Source organism: Dasypus novemcinctus, chromosome 3 (assembly GCF_030445035.2).
Source record: "Dasypus novemcinctus isolate mDasNov1 chromosome 3, mDasNov1.1.hap2, whole genome shotgun sequence".
Classification (NCBI taxonomy): Eukaryota; Metazoa; Chordata; class Mammalia; order Cingulata; family Dasypodidae; genus Dasypus; species Dasypus novemcinctus.
Window position 1 is genome coordinate 174,692,863 of NC_080675.1, and position 15,963 is coordinate 174,708,825.

Sequence of the window (15,963 nt, forward strand, 5' to 3'; positions counted from 1 at the left end):
TTTGCAGTTGTCTTTAACTTAAACTCTTCTTTTGTACTGTAAGCATTGAAGGTTGTAAATTTCCCTCTCAGCACTGCCTTTGCTGTATCCCCTAAGTTTTGATATATTATGATCTCATTTTTTTTCATCATGAGGTATTTACTGATTCTTTTTGCAATTACTTCTTTGACTCATGGATTACTTAAGAATGTATGTTTAACTGCCATATATTTGTGAATTTTCCCCTTTTCTGCCTGTTAATAATTTCCAACTTTATTGCATTATGATCAGAAAAAGTGCTTTGTATAATTTCAATGTTTTTAAGTTTATTGAGCTCTGACTTATGTCCCGACATAGGGTCTATCCAGGAGAAAGACTTATGAGCACTTGAGAAGGCTGTATATCCTGCTGTTTTGTGGTATAATGCTCTATAGGTATTATTTCTAGTTCATTTATCATATTGTTCAAGCTCTGTGTTTCTTTTTTTTAAAGATTATTTATTTTATTTCTCTCTCTCCCGCCCCCCCCACCATTGTCTGCTCTCTGTGTTATTTTGCTGTGTGTTCTTCTGTGTCTGCTTGCATTCTTAGCAGCACCGGGAATCTGTGTTTCTTTTTGTTGCGTCATCTTGCTGCGTCATCTCTGTGTGTGTGCGGCACCACTTCTGGGCAGGCTACGGGTTTTTTTGCACGTGGTGTCTCTCCTTGCGGAGTGTACTCCTTGCACATGGGGCTCCCTTACACAGGGGTCGCCCCTGTGTGGCACGGCACTCCTTGCATGCAGCAGCACTGCGCATGGGCTAGCTCACCACATGGGCTGGGAGGCCCTGGATATCGAACCCTGGACTTCCTGTATTGTAGGCAGATGCTCTATTAGTTGAGCCACGTCTGCTTCCCATCTGTTTATTTATCCTCTATCCAGATGCTCTATCCAATACTGAGAGATAGTTGAAGTCTCCAACTATTACTGTAGAGATATCTATTTCTCCCTTCAGTTTTGCCAGTGTGTGTGTCATATATCTTGGGGCACCTAAATTAGGTGCCTAAATTATTATTGTTATTTCTTCTTGGTGAATTATCTTTTTTTTTTTTAGGGGGTGCTGGGGATTGAACCCAGGACACCTCATTCATGGTTAGGAGGTACCATGGGTTGAACCTGGAACCTTGTACATGGGAAGCAAGTGCTCAACCACTTGAGCTATGTCTGCTTCCCAAATGTCTGTTTTATTAATTATTTAGTGACCTCCTTCATGTTTTATAACAGTTTTGTAATTAAAATCTATTTTATCTGATATTAGTACCGCTATTCCAATTATTTTTAGATTATTATTGGCATGGAATATCTTTTTCCAATTTTCATTTTCAAACCGATTCTCTTCTTGCATCTAAGCTGAGTCTGTTGTAGACAACAAATAGATAGCTCATGGTTTCTTTAAATCCATTCTTTCAGCCTATGTCTTTGAGGAATTCAGTCCATTAATATTCAGTGTCACTACTGTAAAAGCATTACTTACTTTACCCATTTTATCCTTTGACTTTCTTTTGTCATAATAAGACTTTAAACTCATCTTCATTTCTGAAGGATAGTTTTATTGGATAAAAGATTCGTGGCTGGTAGTTTTTTTCTTTCAGTACCTTAAATACATTGTACCGTTGCCTTCTCACCTCCATGGTTTCTGATGAGAGATTGGCACTTAGCCTTATTGAGGGCCCCTTGTAAGACATACCTTGCTCTTCTCTTGCTGCTCTCAGAAACCTCTCTTTATATTTGGCATTTGTTCTAAGTAGTAGATGTCTGGTGTAGGTCTTTTTGGATTTATTCTGTTTGGGGTATGTTGTCCTTCTTGAATATTGATATATCTTTCATAGGAATTAGAAAATTTTTAGTCAGTATTTCCTCAAATATTCTTTCTACCCCATTTCCATTCTCTTCACCTTTTGGGATACCTATAACATTTCATTGTCATTCAATTCCCTGAGATCCTGTTCAATTTTTTTTTTCCGTCCATTCTGTCTTTTCAGATGTTCTGTCCTCAATTTCATTTATTCGTTTTCCTACCATTTCAAGTGTGCTCTTATATGCCTCTAATGTATTTTTTAAAATTTTTAAAAAATTAATTTATTGAAGTGTATCACTCATACATAAGCATACATAAACAAGCGTATAATCGTAGTTGTGAACTTACAAAACAAATATATATAACATCATACAAGACTCTCATAACTCACCCTACCACCAATAATTTGTGTTGTTGTTAAACCTTTTTAACTAATGATTAAAGAGCATTGTCAAAATATTACTATTAACCAAAGTATTTTCCCCCAACTGACCCTATTATTATTATCTTTATATCATTTATATATGAACATACATAAACAATTAAGGTATAGTAAAAGTTGTGATCTTAAAAAGCAAACATGAATAACATCACATAGGGGTCCCATCCATCAACCCTCCACCAATACCTTGCATTGTCATGAGACATTTGTTACAAATTATGAAAGAATATTGTCAAAATCTTACTATTAATCATAGTCCTTGTCTTACATTTGGTGAGTTTTTCTCCCAACCCACCCTATTATTTTTTATATATATTTTTATGACAGAAGTTATAAAACAATCATGCACATGTACAGAATTCCCAAACAATACCCCTCCATCAACACACCACACTGTTGTGGAACATTTGCTACAGATAAGATAATATCCTCTGATTTTTACCTGTCCATAGTGTACATTTGGCTCACATTTTCCATACTGCCTCATTATCAACACACTATATCTTTCACATAGATGCAAGAATATTATATTATTATTAACCATAGTTCATACGTCACTCCAGCTGTATTTTTCCCATGCTTCTCCACATTCCCAACACCATGCAGTAGTGATGTACATTTTCTCTAGCTCACAACGGACATACTTGCATCTGTAACATCAACCACAATTCTCATCTACCTCTTGGTTTACTGTGCTATTCAGTTCCTAGATTATTCTCTAGCATTCTGTCAATTGGCATTTACATACCTAAACTACCATTTTCAGTCACATCCCCATTTATAAACTAGTTATTACTCACTGTGTGTTACCATCCACTCTATACATTTCCACAATTTTACAGTAAAACTTTTAAATAGATTAAACATCAGTATATCTCAGTCCTCCTCTTATCTCCTTTAAGAATCCACCACCTACCACCAGGTCTTAAAGATATTTTCCTACAATTTCTTCTACAAGTTTTATGGTTCTTGCTTTTATTTTTAGGTTTTTGATCCATTCTGAGTTAATTTTTGGATAAGGTTTGAGATAGGGGTCCTCTTTTCTTCTTTCAGTTATAGATATCCAATTCTTTCAGTACCATTTATTGAATGGATTATTCTGCCCACACTGTGTGGGTTTGACAGGATAGTCAAAAATCACTTGACCATACATGTGAGGGTCTGTTTCTGAACCATAAATTTGGTTCCATTGGTCTATGTGTCTGTCTTTAGGCCAGTACCGTGCTGTTTTTATCACTGTAGCTAGGTAATATTTAAAGTCTGAAAATAAGGGTTCGCTTTTCCTTTTTATGATGTTTCTGGCTATTCAGGACCCCTTACCCTTCCAAATAAATTTGATGATTGTTCTTTCAATTTTTTTTTAATGCTAGTGAAATTTTATCAGGATTGCATTGAATCTGTATATCAATTTGAGTAGAATTGACATTTTAATGATATTTAGTCTTTCAATCTAGGAGCATGGAATGTTCTTGCAGTTATTTAGGTCTTTTTTGATTTCTTTTACCATTGAGTTGCAGTTTTCTAGAAATAAGTGCTTTACATCATTGGTGAAATATATTCCTGACTATTTGAGTTTTTCTGTCATATTTTATTTTCACCACTCTTTTGACACTTTTTAGTTACTTTTATTGATATCATCTTCTTTTCTAGACACTCTTCCAGGCCTCTCCTGTCTTTTTTTTTTCAGGCTCTAGCACACCTTTTAGTATTTCCTGAAAATCTGGTCTCTTACTTAGGAATCCTCTGTTTCTCTTTATCTGTGAATATTCTAATCTCGCCCTCCTTTTGAAAGATATCCTTGCTGTATATAATATTCTTGGCTAGAAGTTTTTCTCTTGTAGTATCTTAAATACATCAGACCACTGTCCTCTTGCCTCCATGGTTTCTGGTGAGAAATCAGCACTTAATCTTATTGTATGTCCTTTATATATTGTGCATTGCTTTTCTCTTGCTGTTCTCAGAATTCTCTTTGTCTTTGGCAATTGACATTCTGATGAGTATGTGTCCTGGAGTTGGTCTATTTGGATTTTTTTGGATGGGAGTATGTTGTGCTTCGTGGACATGGATATCTATGTCCTTCAATAAAGTTGGGAAATTTTCTATCACTTTTCTTTAAATATTCCTTCTGCCCCTTTTCCCTTCTCCTTCGGGGACACCCATGACACGTATGTTTGCATGCCTTTTGTTGTCATTTTGTTCCCTGAGACCTTGTTCAATTTTTTTCCATTCTTTTCATCTCTTCTTTTGTATGTTCACTTTCAGAGGCCATTTCTTCAAGCTTACCAATCCTTTTTTCTGCCTCCTCAAATCTGCTATTATATGATTCCAATGTTTTTTTAAATTTCATATATTGCACCTTTCATTCCATAAGATCTGCTGTTTTTCTTTGTATGCGTTCATATTCTTCTTTGTGCTCATCCAGTATCTTCTTAAAATCCTTAATCTCTTTAGCCATCTCATTGAATTTATTAAGGAGATTTGTTTGAGCATCTATGATTAGTTGTCTCAACTTCTTTGTGTCATGTGGAGGCTTATCTTGTTCCATTAACTGGGCCATAGCTTCCTGTTTCTTGGTGTGGATTGTAATTTTTTGTTGGTGTCTTGGCATCTGGCTTACTAGACTATATATTCTGGATGCAGTTTTTCTCTTTAGTTTAGGGCTTCCTGCCCTTTCTCCCTTGCTGATTGTGCAGTAGGAGTCAAGCATGTAGTTGGTGCCGTAAGCTGTGGAGGCTCAAGCTGCCCTCATTGCATGAGGGACCAGTGAAGCCTCTTGCAACATTCTGCTTTGCCAGGGGTAGGGCCAGAGTCACAGCTATGTGGTATAATCCAAGTCGTGCAGGCCTAGACTGTAGTTGCCCAGAGAGACTAATGAAGCTTCATGCCCATTTCTCCCTTGCCTGGGGCAGGGATGGAGCTGCAGGTATGGGCAGCAATCTATGCGGTGCAGGTCTAAGATGACTGCAGTTGCCCCAGTAGACTTCCAGTTTTTAGTCTGTGCCAGCCAAAGATACCTGCAGTTACTTGGATAGGCTGGAGCAAGGCCTGCCAGCCTCCTCCCCACCAGAGACTGGACTGAAGCCTAGGCTAGGGCTGCAGGCGGAGCTGGGTGAAAGAAACCAGTTCCTACTGACACTGTGATTTTCACTCTTGGCTTCCTCTCAGGCTGGGGGTAGGGTCAAAATGGTGGCCACTGTCCTCTTTGCGACTTGGGCTGGTTCACACCCCAGCTGTTCCCAGGGTTATGTCTTAGCCAGCTGAGCCTACCAATTAGTAGCTGAAATTGGCAGCCACCCATCTCCTCCTCACTGATTCTGGGAAATGGAGCTTCCAATTTCAGCCACAGAACAGCTCCTGGGGTGGCTCGTGCTGCCAGAGTAGGATGATCACTGGCCTACGCAGATTGGCCGATAATTTCTAGGAGAGGTTGGTGCAGGTCCCTGCAGCTTCCTCCCTGCTGGAGGTGGCCCTGGGGCCTAGGCTAGAACTGCAATCTGACCTGGATGGAATGAAGCTTGTCCCCACCAGCACTGGGATCCTCAGTCCACCCCGCTTTCCCTTGTGCCAGGCATGGAGTTCAGATGGCGGCTCCTGGCCTCTTTCTGACTTGGACAGGCTCAAACTTTAGCTGTTCTCAGGATTATACTTTAGCCCGCCGAATTTCCTCATCAGTAGCTGAAATGCGTGCCCAACCATCCCCTTCCCCGTTTTTGGGAAGTGGAGCTTTCAATTGTAGCCGCAGAACAGCTCCCGAGGCGGCTTGTGCCTCTAGTGGAGGATGGGCACCGGCCTCCATGGTGTGGAGCCTCTACTTACAAATCTTCTCTGCAAATGGGCAGTCTCCTCCTTCCACTCCTTCAAGGATGTGGCAGGATGCTCTTCTGGCCTCCTGGAGCCCCCAAACAGGTGCTTCAGCTAGCTCCAGAGAGCTCTGGGTGTTTGCTAACTGCCCTGGAGCAGGAGTTGACTCTAGGAGTGCCTTACTCTGCCTCCATCTTGCTGATTCTCCACCCTATAATGTATTTTTAATTTCATCCATTGTGTCTTTCATTTGCATTGTTTTTTTTTTTTAAACAGGCTTTTTAATTGTTCTTTATGCTCACATAGTGACATCTTAATATCCTTTATCTTTTTACACATTTATCTCATCTCAAGTTGGTTAAGGAGGTTGGTGTGAACATCATTGATTCGTAGTCTTAAATTCTGTGTGTTGTCTGGATTCTTGGTTTATTCCTATGACTGGGCCATATCTGCTTGTTTTTTAGAATGGTTTGTTAGCTTTTGTTGATAGCTAGCATCTGATTATGTTGGTGATTTTATTCTGCTGATTAATTACTCTCTCTTGCCTAGTGGTTTTATTTTACAGGTCCTCTTTGATTTTGGGTTCAGTTTTTTCTAAAAGTTTAAGATTGCCCTATTTAAGTTTTGAGCTAATGGTGCGTAGACCTGATCTACTGTGCTTAGAAAAAGGAGAGACAAGCCTTGTCTTGCTCCACTTTCCTGGCTAGCCAGCAGATGGCGCCCTTTGGCAAACCTTTTCCTGACGATCGGCTACTTCAAATCTACTCACTAGCTCTTCTGAACTAGTGATTCCAAACCAAATTATGGTGATTATATTCTCTGAAGAGAAACCACACTCAGCCCCACAGCGACACCCTTCCCCTTGCCTGGGAAGAATTTACCCTTTCTCCTCTCCTTTGGCTGCTTAGCCACAGGTGTTACCAAGGCCGTTTGCTTTGGGGGTGGGATGAGAAGAGTTTGCAGCAGCAGCAGAGGTTTTTGCTTTGCCCTCTTTGTCTTTCCAGCCCCAGCACCTCCTGGACAATGCGTGCAGCACTCTGCTGGTCTGCAGTTGCCCAGAGCGGCTATCTCAGATGACTCCTACACTTCCTTTCTCCCCTATTTTGTATGAAAGCTGTGCCCTGTCTCAGGTACGCCAATGCTATCTTCCTTCCCAGACTCTCTTCTTCACTATCTTAATTATACCACTTCTTGCCTTCATTTCTTTCAGGAGAATTGGGAAATTTTTCAGCCATTATTTCCTCAAATTCTCTTTCTGCCCCTTTTCCATGGCATGTAGGTTGGTGTCCTTCAGTTCAGTTCCCTGAGCCGCTCATTTTTTTCCATTCTTTTCTGTGTTTCTCTTTTCAATTTCAGCTGTTCTGATTTTTCTTCTCTGATCTCACATCTGCTTTTGTATGCCTCTATTGTATTTTTAATCTTACCTATTGTGTCTTTCATTCTTGTAAGCTCTATTATTTTTCTCTTCAAGTTCTCATTCTTCTTTGTGCTCACCCAATGTCTTCTTAATTTCTTTTATTCCTTTAGTTATGTTTTCTTTCAACTCTGTGGTTTAGGAAATTTGTGTGAACCGGATTGATTAGCTGTTTCAAGTTCTGTGTCTCATCTGGAGCTTTGATTTGTTCCTTTTCTGAGTCATGTCTTCATTTTTCTTTGTATGGCTTGAATTTTTTCCTAATGTCAGGCATCTGATTCTGATGCTGAGTTTACGTGATGTTCGATATCTTTCCCTTGCCTAGGGATTCACTGCTGAGTAACTGTGTGCTACCACTGTTCATTGTCTCTTGGTTCAGTTTGTTCTAGATATTTAGGATTGCCTTTTATAAAGCTCAGACCAGGGCTATGCACTCAGTAATGGGGTACAAGCCAGTTTCCAAGGGACGTGGAGAGTGGTGCAGCAAAGGCACCAGATTACTCCTTTTAATTATTACTATTTTTCCTCTTCTTTGCATGACAGATATAGGCCATTATATATTTTGTCATAACTTACAAAATTGTGCGGAACAGAGTGTAAACTATAATGTAAACCATAATCCATGGTTAGTGGCAATGCTCCCATGTGTGTTCATCAATTGTAATTAATATACCACACCAAAAAAACAAACATATTAGTTTTGATATCCTTGGAACACTGGTTTTTCTCCAATTCATTTCAATTAATCCATATATATCACCCCTTCTGACTGAAAAAAGGAAATGTTTTGCATGCACGTTTTCAAAAGAATACATATTATTTTAAAAAAGAGTAAAAAAGGAACTAAAAGAGAACAGTTGGAATTGAGATTTTTGGTGAAATCTTCCCGATTTTTAAAATGAGAACATCTTACAATTCATTAAACACTGTGCAAAACAAACTGTGGTGGGCTTTAGCTTATAGGCAGTCTGTCTATGACTTCAGGCATAGAGGCTAGCTAACAACCTGGTCAGCAGGACACCCAGGATTCACCCAAGTGGCAGCCACATGTAGCCGGGATATATTCCTAGTGTGGAGTCTAGGGATATAGCAGGGCTTTCTGCAAAGAGATCCAAATTGAAGTTTCCGCATTTGTGAGCCCTAAATAGGGGTTAGTGGTTGAGGGCAGCTGGAGAACTTCCTCCAATGTTGGATTCAACTCTCTGGCTCTCAGGTCTTACTCTCCCAAAGACTATGCCATGGGAAGCTGTCTGATGCCATCCAGATTCACACAAGGCCAGCAGGTACCAGAAAGTAAGTCACCTACCTTATAGGGAGAAATTTCTTTCTTGTTCAGAAGGCTATAATAGTTTCCCTTTCTTTCTGGATGTGTAAACATTAACTCACAGACCTCATTCCTTTCCTTTTCTTTAGGACCCAGGCTATTGGGGAAGGTTTCATTGCCCCTTGTTGACTAAGGGGTCAGATTTTTTTCCTGTAAAGTTATAATGAAGCTTTTACTTTGTAAAGCATTCTGTTGATGCCAGTTCTAAGAAACTTGGTCCACGATAGTTTAATTCTGATCTAGATGTTTCATATGAATGATTTCATTTAATCCTCACAGCAGCCTGGCCAGGTGGATATTATCCTCATCTCACATATGTGGGAAATGGAGTTCAAAGAAGCCAAGAAACTTCTTTAAGGACAGAGTAGTTTCTTGCCATGGTCACAGTCCTGGGAATCAAGTAGTCGATTTCCAGCTTGTTGACCTGGACCTGGAGCGTCTTAGCAGTCAGTCAGTCTACTTCATGGCTGACTTCTGAATCTCGAGTCTCTCCTGGCTACCAGGGATTGCTGGGACTACTCATGGCCAGCAGTACCCATGGCCTTGGCCTTGGTCCCTGGCCATGATGTAAGCCACATGATCTGGCCTCTCTTACGGTCTCTTCCCATGTTGCTCTGTGATTCAGATACCCTCCTCAGCCTCATGTCACTCCCCTTCTTTCCAGCCACTCTACTGAAGCTTGGTTATACTGCCATGCCCTGTTACCTGTGTTAATGAATAGGTGAGAAAATGTGTTATATTGTATTTTTCAGTAAGCCATATTAGTTGATTTACAACTTACAATTTTATGAATTGACTTAAAATATAAAGGGATAGTACTGGTATTTTCTGTGGAAACTTGTGGTTAATTTATAGTTGGGGTATAATTTATGTGAGTGATGATTATATGTTCATGCATGAGTAATTTACTCAGGAACATAACCCCAGACTACTCGGGTTTTGCTTTTATTCATGATATTTCCATTGTTAAATATAGTATTCTACTAATACACAGAAATAGAAAAGACACTTGTGTGAAGTGCAGGTCTTTATCCAGAACTGTGAGTTGTTTTCTCTTTATTTATTTAAAGAAAGTTTTGTCTCATCAGCTTTCTACATTTCCTTTAGTGAGTATCTCCAGTGATTTGGAAATTGAACACTGAGCTCTCCTTACCATGAAGTTTTACAGTTCATAGAGGAGATACTTTGGCAGGCATAGTGACAAATGTGCGTCTTCTGTGAAACAATTATACATGGCACTTTAAGACCAGAGTACTGTGTGGACAAGGGAGAGATTCTTTTCCCATAACTCCTTATTAGTAGCAGAAATTGTCTGGAAGATATCTCCCATGATTAACTTAAGGTTCTTCCAACATTTTTTTCCTTCTAGTTGTCCTGGAATATTAAAAAAAATTGCATTGTGCTTTGCTCATTAGATCAGTTCCCTGAAATGAAGGGACTTATTTTGGAATGCCTACGAAATAAGGCAGCAAAAGTTTCTGTTCCTGAATGCTTTTATAGCAGGAATTAGTTCAATAAACAGCTTTAGGATTTGTTACAAGTCAGGAAGATCATTTAGCATACCCAAAATATTTTGTCTCCTGAGAAGCATTAAAACTTCTCTAGATACTTTCATAATCTGTTAGCAGTAATCATGTTTAAATCTTATCTAACATAGTAAACCCCGTAACTGTTTTTATGTATTTTTATTTGATCCTTACCTACTCTTCAAAAAAAAGTCAGTGGTTTTTATTTTAATTTTGCATTCAAGGAAGCAAGATTTAAAAAGGCATGATGTGGGGGGAAGCGGATGTGGCTCAAGTGATTGGGCTTCTGCCTACCACATGGGAGGTCCCTGCTTCTGTTTCCAGTGCTTCCTAAAGAAGACAGTGAGCTGGCACGATGGGCAGGCACAGCAAGTTGACACAGCAAGATGATGCAACAAGAGACACAAGAAGAAAAACATAGTTAGAGATACAACAAAAGCAGGGAGTGGAGGCCCCTAGTGCCTCCTAAAAAGGATGAGCAAGAGAGCGAGCTGATGCAACAGGACAGGCATGGCAAGCTAATGTAACAAGATGATGCAACAAGAGACATATGGAGGAAAAACATAATGAGAGACGCAACAAAGCAGGGAGCAGAAGTGTCTCAAGTGATTAGGCACCTCCCTCCCACATCGGAGGTCCCAGGTTCGTTTCCTAGTGCCTCCCAAAGAAACAAGGACGACAGTCACAAGTGCAAAACAGTGAGGGGGTGAGGAGAAATAAATAAAGACAAATCTTTTTTTTTCCTAAGGAAAGAAAAGGCATGGTGTGGTAACTGTGACACAGCAGGAGAGCTGTTATTTATGGACTTTTTTTCTCTACCAAATATTGAACTTCTTTCCCACATCTTTGAAATTTAGTTTGGAGTTGTTTGGAAAAACTTAAGATGGAAAAGTCATTGAAAGAAGAATCTGGAGACTGGGCTCTGCCCTTATCAGCTGTGTAACTGAGCACAGCATTTACCCTTTCTCATGAAAATAAATGCATTTGGTTTTAACAGAGTTGAAAGGGCTTCTGTGTTACAAGGCTTCTCTGAGCCTTAAAAGACATGAGTGTTGTGAGCCCACCCACCTGTTCCTCCCCTGGACAACCTGTATTTTCCATTATTTGATCACACTTATATTTTTCAGGATGCTTGTTTTCAGATGGAGCTTATTTGTCATATTGCCAGCTTTCTATTGCCTTCTAGATCTGAATTTGCAGTCGCGGAATCTGGAATTGAGTGTATAATTGAGGGGGAGATATATATATATATATATATATATAAAGGGGGATATATTTTATATATGTATGTGTGTGTGTGTATACAGCCAGCCTGTAAATTTTAATATTCACCCCTGAAGGAATTCTTGGGCATGCTGAAATTGATAAAGACTTAAGGGGAGGAACAAAGGGTATATGTTCAGATGTTTGAGCATTTGAGTCATTTGCCTTTAGAAGATAATTATATCAAAGTAAATGGTGAATGGTTGTAAAACTCTAAAGTATTGTAACTTTTCCTCAGGGCTTAACCTAGTTATGTTTTAATGTTAAATCTCTATAACCAGCTTGACCAATTGTTCTTGTTTGCCTGGGACTGAGCGGTTTGATGGGATGTGGAATTTTCAGTGCCAAAACTGGACAAATCAGAAAGAGCTGATCACCTTACTCTAAACTTAATGCATTACAATACACTGGTTTATTGTGAGAATTAAATGAAATAATATATGTGAAAGCACATTGAAATTGCTTGGCTCTTAGGTGATCCACACATTTTTGTAGGAATTGACTCTGAATCTTGATTGAGCAGGTTCACACATTGCTCTTTGAGAAGTTGTAGGGGAGAAGTTGGCCACCTGCTTTGTGTCTTTTTAGACTGGCATTTTTTATTTAACCCCTTTGAGCAGCATTCATGCACTTGCCCCTAGATTTTGAGTTTTTTTTTTTTTTTTTTTTTTTAGGTGTCAGTGAATGAAGAGTGTGTAGCACAGTGCCAGGCTCACAATAAACTCTTAATAAGTTGGAGCTGTTGGAATAATATAGTCTGATAACATTTTATATAGAGAGATGCTGTTTGAAATCAATAGTCCCATACGTAGAAATTCCTAAATTGGAAAGATAGCTATTGATTGATCTTTTAGCCTCTTTCTTCATTGTTCTTTCTTTACGTAGATGCTTTCTTATTCTAGAAGGCCTGAGGAAGAGTCTTGTATACCTGAACCCTGAAAATGTGTGTTTTAAAATTTCATTTCAGATAACGAGGAGTACTTGATTAATCTCATAGACTCTCCAGGACATGTGGATTTCTCCTCAGAAGTGTCCACAGCGGTTCGCATTTGCGATGGGTGTATCATTGTGGTGGATGCTGTGGAAGGAGTCTGTCCACAGGTAATGCCTTGTAAAGTGAGAATATATAACGGTTAGAGAAGGCGGGGAAAGAGGAGGAACCGACTTTAGATTACCATATGCCACTTTTCGCGTTACACTGATAATCAGAAAGGTGGCTTTATTTATCACATTTGATCATGTTCCAGGCTGTGATAGAATTAGATCACCCAAGTTTTGAAGGGCTCTCAGAGATGATCACCAACTTTGGAAACTTTGGATTGAAGTGTGTGTGATATCCTGGTAGAGAGGGACTCAGTAGGAATGGGGGAAATGTTGAATTTGGGGAGGGTCTGGAGGTTTCCCTCCAATGGAAAAGGTATCTGAAGACTGAGAGGTTCTTGATAGCAAGATATTGAAACTGCTTCTCCTCTAGATTGGAGAAAGCCTCTTGGTTTCTCAGTCTGTCCTTCTTCTTCACTCACCTGCATGTGTGTACACTCACGTACACTCCTCTGGCCTTCCCAGCTGATCCTTAAGCAGTAACCTTAATCCAGGGTTTCTCAACTTCTCCAACAATTTGACAGTGTTTACCCCTCAGGCCTGAGTGCTCATACCATTCTGAGTGCTCAGAATGGCTTTCTTTATAAAGCTCTTTTCTTTTTTTTTCAAACCCTTAGTTTTATCTTAAAAAAAAAAAAAAGATGTTGTGACTCCTTAATATACCCTTGTTTATTTAAATGTTTTTCTTTCTGTTTTAATCAGACACAGGCAGTTCTGCGACAAGCCTGGCTCGAAAACATCCGTCCAGTTTTAGTGATTAATAAGATAGACCGCTTGATAGTGGAACTGAAATTCACCCCACAGGAGGCCTATTCTCACCTTAAGAATATTTTAGAACAGGTATTTTATATTTCACCTCAGTATTTTAAAAATTGGAGTTCAAGAAGAGTTATAAGGAGATTACTCAGTTGGGTATAAGGCAATGCTGCAGAAAATGCACCTGTTTAGAAATTTGTCATTTAAGATTGACATGTGTTATAGTCATCATGCTTCAGCAGAGGCCGCAGACAAGTGTGCGCTCAGGAGCTCCTCCTTCTGGAATCACCTTTCAGTCTAAAGCTTGGACAATAGATTTTAAAGCTCTCTTATTAAAAACATTGTAGTTTGGTTCCAAAGTGAAGCAAAATTAGGAAGTTTTATAGTATTTTATTATCTGTCTTTAGATGAAGTTCTACCCACTATTCATTTATTCAGCAAGTGTTTACATAAATCTATGCTGAATGAATGAATTCTGGAATGTCCATTGTGTGTTAGATATTGTGACTAAAGTGGATAGGACAGAGTCCCCATTTTCAAAAAGCTCACAGTGTAGTAGTAGGGGAGATAAACAGTTAAAGGGATATTTAGAGACTAATGAGATAAGCATTGGGTATGATTTGAGGGCATAGATGAGGGACAGCTAACCCAAATTGGAGTTGAGAAGGAAGAGAAAGTTAAGAAAAGCCTCATAACAGAAGCCTTGAGTGAGAGGCAGGAAAGGGGTTTACAGGTAGAGAAATAGGGGAAGGGCATTCAGGAAAGAAGGAATAGGATTTGAAAAGTCAAGAAGAAGCATGGTGCCATGTTGCATATGAGGAACTGCAGCTGGAGAATGAGATTATTTTAGGCAATGACCGGAGATGGAAGTAGAAAAGAATATAGGACGTAGATATTGGAGAACCTTGTGTCTGGCATGGGAGTATGTACTTTATTGTTCAAGAAAATAGAAAGTCATTGAAGGGACCAACTTGAGAATATTTATTTGCTAAAGGAGGGAATAATAAAGGAAGAGCTGTGAAAAAGAATCATCTACAGAGCTAGTTCCCTGTGGGGGCAGGCAGGGATGGGCACAGGTGAAATGCTCCTTTCCCTGAGGTGGGAGGAGATGGGCCAGCAGGATTTGTAGCAATAAACAGGTTCATAGTTAGAATATGGGGTTCACTCAGCATTTCTCTGTAGTAGATTCCATTTCTCTCTGAGGTAGGAAATAAGATGACTTACTTGGGAGTGAAAATAGTTTGAGGTTATTGGTTGGGAATTGGGCCTGAAGAGAGTGGGGACAATTTCAAAGCACCGATGTGAGAAATGGGAGAAGGAATTGACTTGAGTTTATAAACCAGGATTATGGAGTTAGAAACCATGAATTCCTAGTAGCATTAAGCCCTAGAACTGATCAGCAAGTTAATGATTTGGCACATTAGTGTTTGCATTAGACTAATAATAATCATTAGAGAAGTGACTGTTCAAAACCTGTATAATTTAGTTTTACTTGGTTTAGAAAGAATGGGTTAATAGCACGTAAGTTAATCACTGATTAGTAATTCACCTCCATCCCTGTGTGTTTAATATGAGCCCAACCTGTTGCTGGGGTGATTCTAGCCCTAACCAGGGCTAGATGGTGTTTCCTCTCCTGGGTATGCTAAGCATCTGAATGACCATCTACCATTTCACCTCTCTCCTAGATTAATGCACTCACAGGAACTCTTTTTACTTCTAAAGTCCTAGAAGAAAGAGCAGAGAGAGAGGTTGAATCCCAAGTGAATCCAAATTCTGAGCAAGGAGAGCAAGTGTATGACTGGAGCACTGGCTTGGAGGACACCGATGATTCTCATCTTTACTTCTCTCCAGATCAGGGAAATGTGGTGTTTACCAGTGCTATAGATGGGTGGGGCTTTGGGTAAGTCTGTTTGGAATTTATATGCAATTGATTTTTTAATTAAACTTTGTTTTGAAATAAATGTAGTTGTAAGTTACAGTTATGAATGTAATAAATAATAAAGAGTATCCATGTACCCTTTACCCAGTTTCCCTCAATGGTAATACATTGAAAAACTATAGTACAATATACCAACCAGGATGTTGGCATTGTTAATAGTCCAAGTACAGAACATTTCTATCACCACAAGGATCTCTCATTTTGCCCTTTTTTAACCATACCTATCCCTCTCCCCCTAACCCTTGGCAATCACTAATCTATACTTCCTTCCAAGCTATAATTTTGTCATTTTAAGAATATTATGTAAATGGAATGAAGCAGTATTTAACCTTTGGATTTGCTCTCCTCAATTTCTGAAAATATCAGGAGAGTCATCCTAGTTGTTACATGTACTGATAGTTCCTTTTTATTGCTAAGTAGTTGTATTTCATGGTATGGATGTACCATGCTTTGTTTAATAATTTACCCATTGAAGACTATCTGGGTTGTTTTGGGCTATTATGAATTAAGCTGCTGTAAACATTCATATGCAGGTATGTGTATAAACACGTTTTCATTTCTCTGGGATAAATACCCAAAAG

At 39.2% G+C, this 15,963-nt stretch overlaps 1 protein-coding gene across 2 annotated transcripts in view; it reads left to right on the forward strand.

The window, feature by feature from the left end:
* EFL1 (elongation factor like GTPase 1) overlaps nt 1–15,963 on the forward strand; it is a 187,495-nt gene that overhangs the window by 22,354 nt on the left and 149,178 nt on the right. For both annotated transcript variants that reach the window (XM_004472092.3, XM_023582691.2), the window contains exons 5-7: nt 12,554–12,687; nt 13,390–13,527; nt 15,129–15,343. In XM_004472092.3, the coding sequence (XP_004472149.1) occupies nt 12,554–12,687; nt 13,390–13,527; nt 15,129–15,343 (487 nt within the window). The remainder of the gene's footprint in view (nt 1–12,553; nt 12,688–13,389; nt 13,528–15,128; nt 15,344–15,963) is intronic.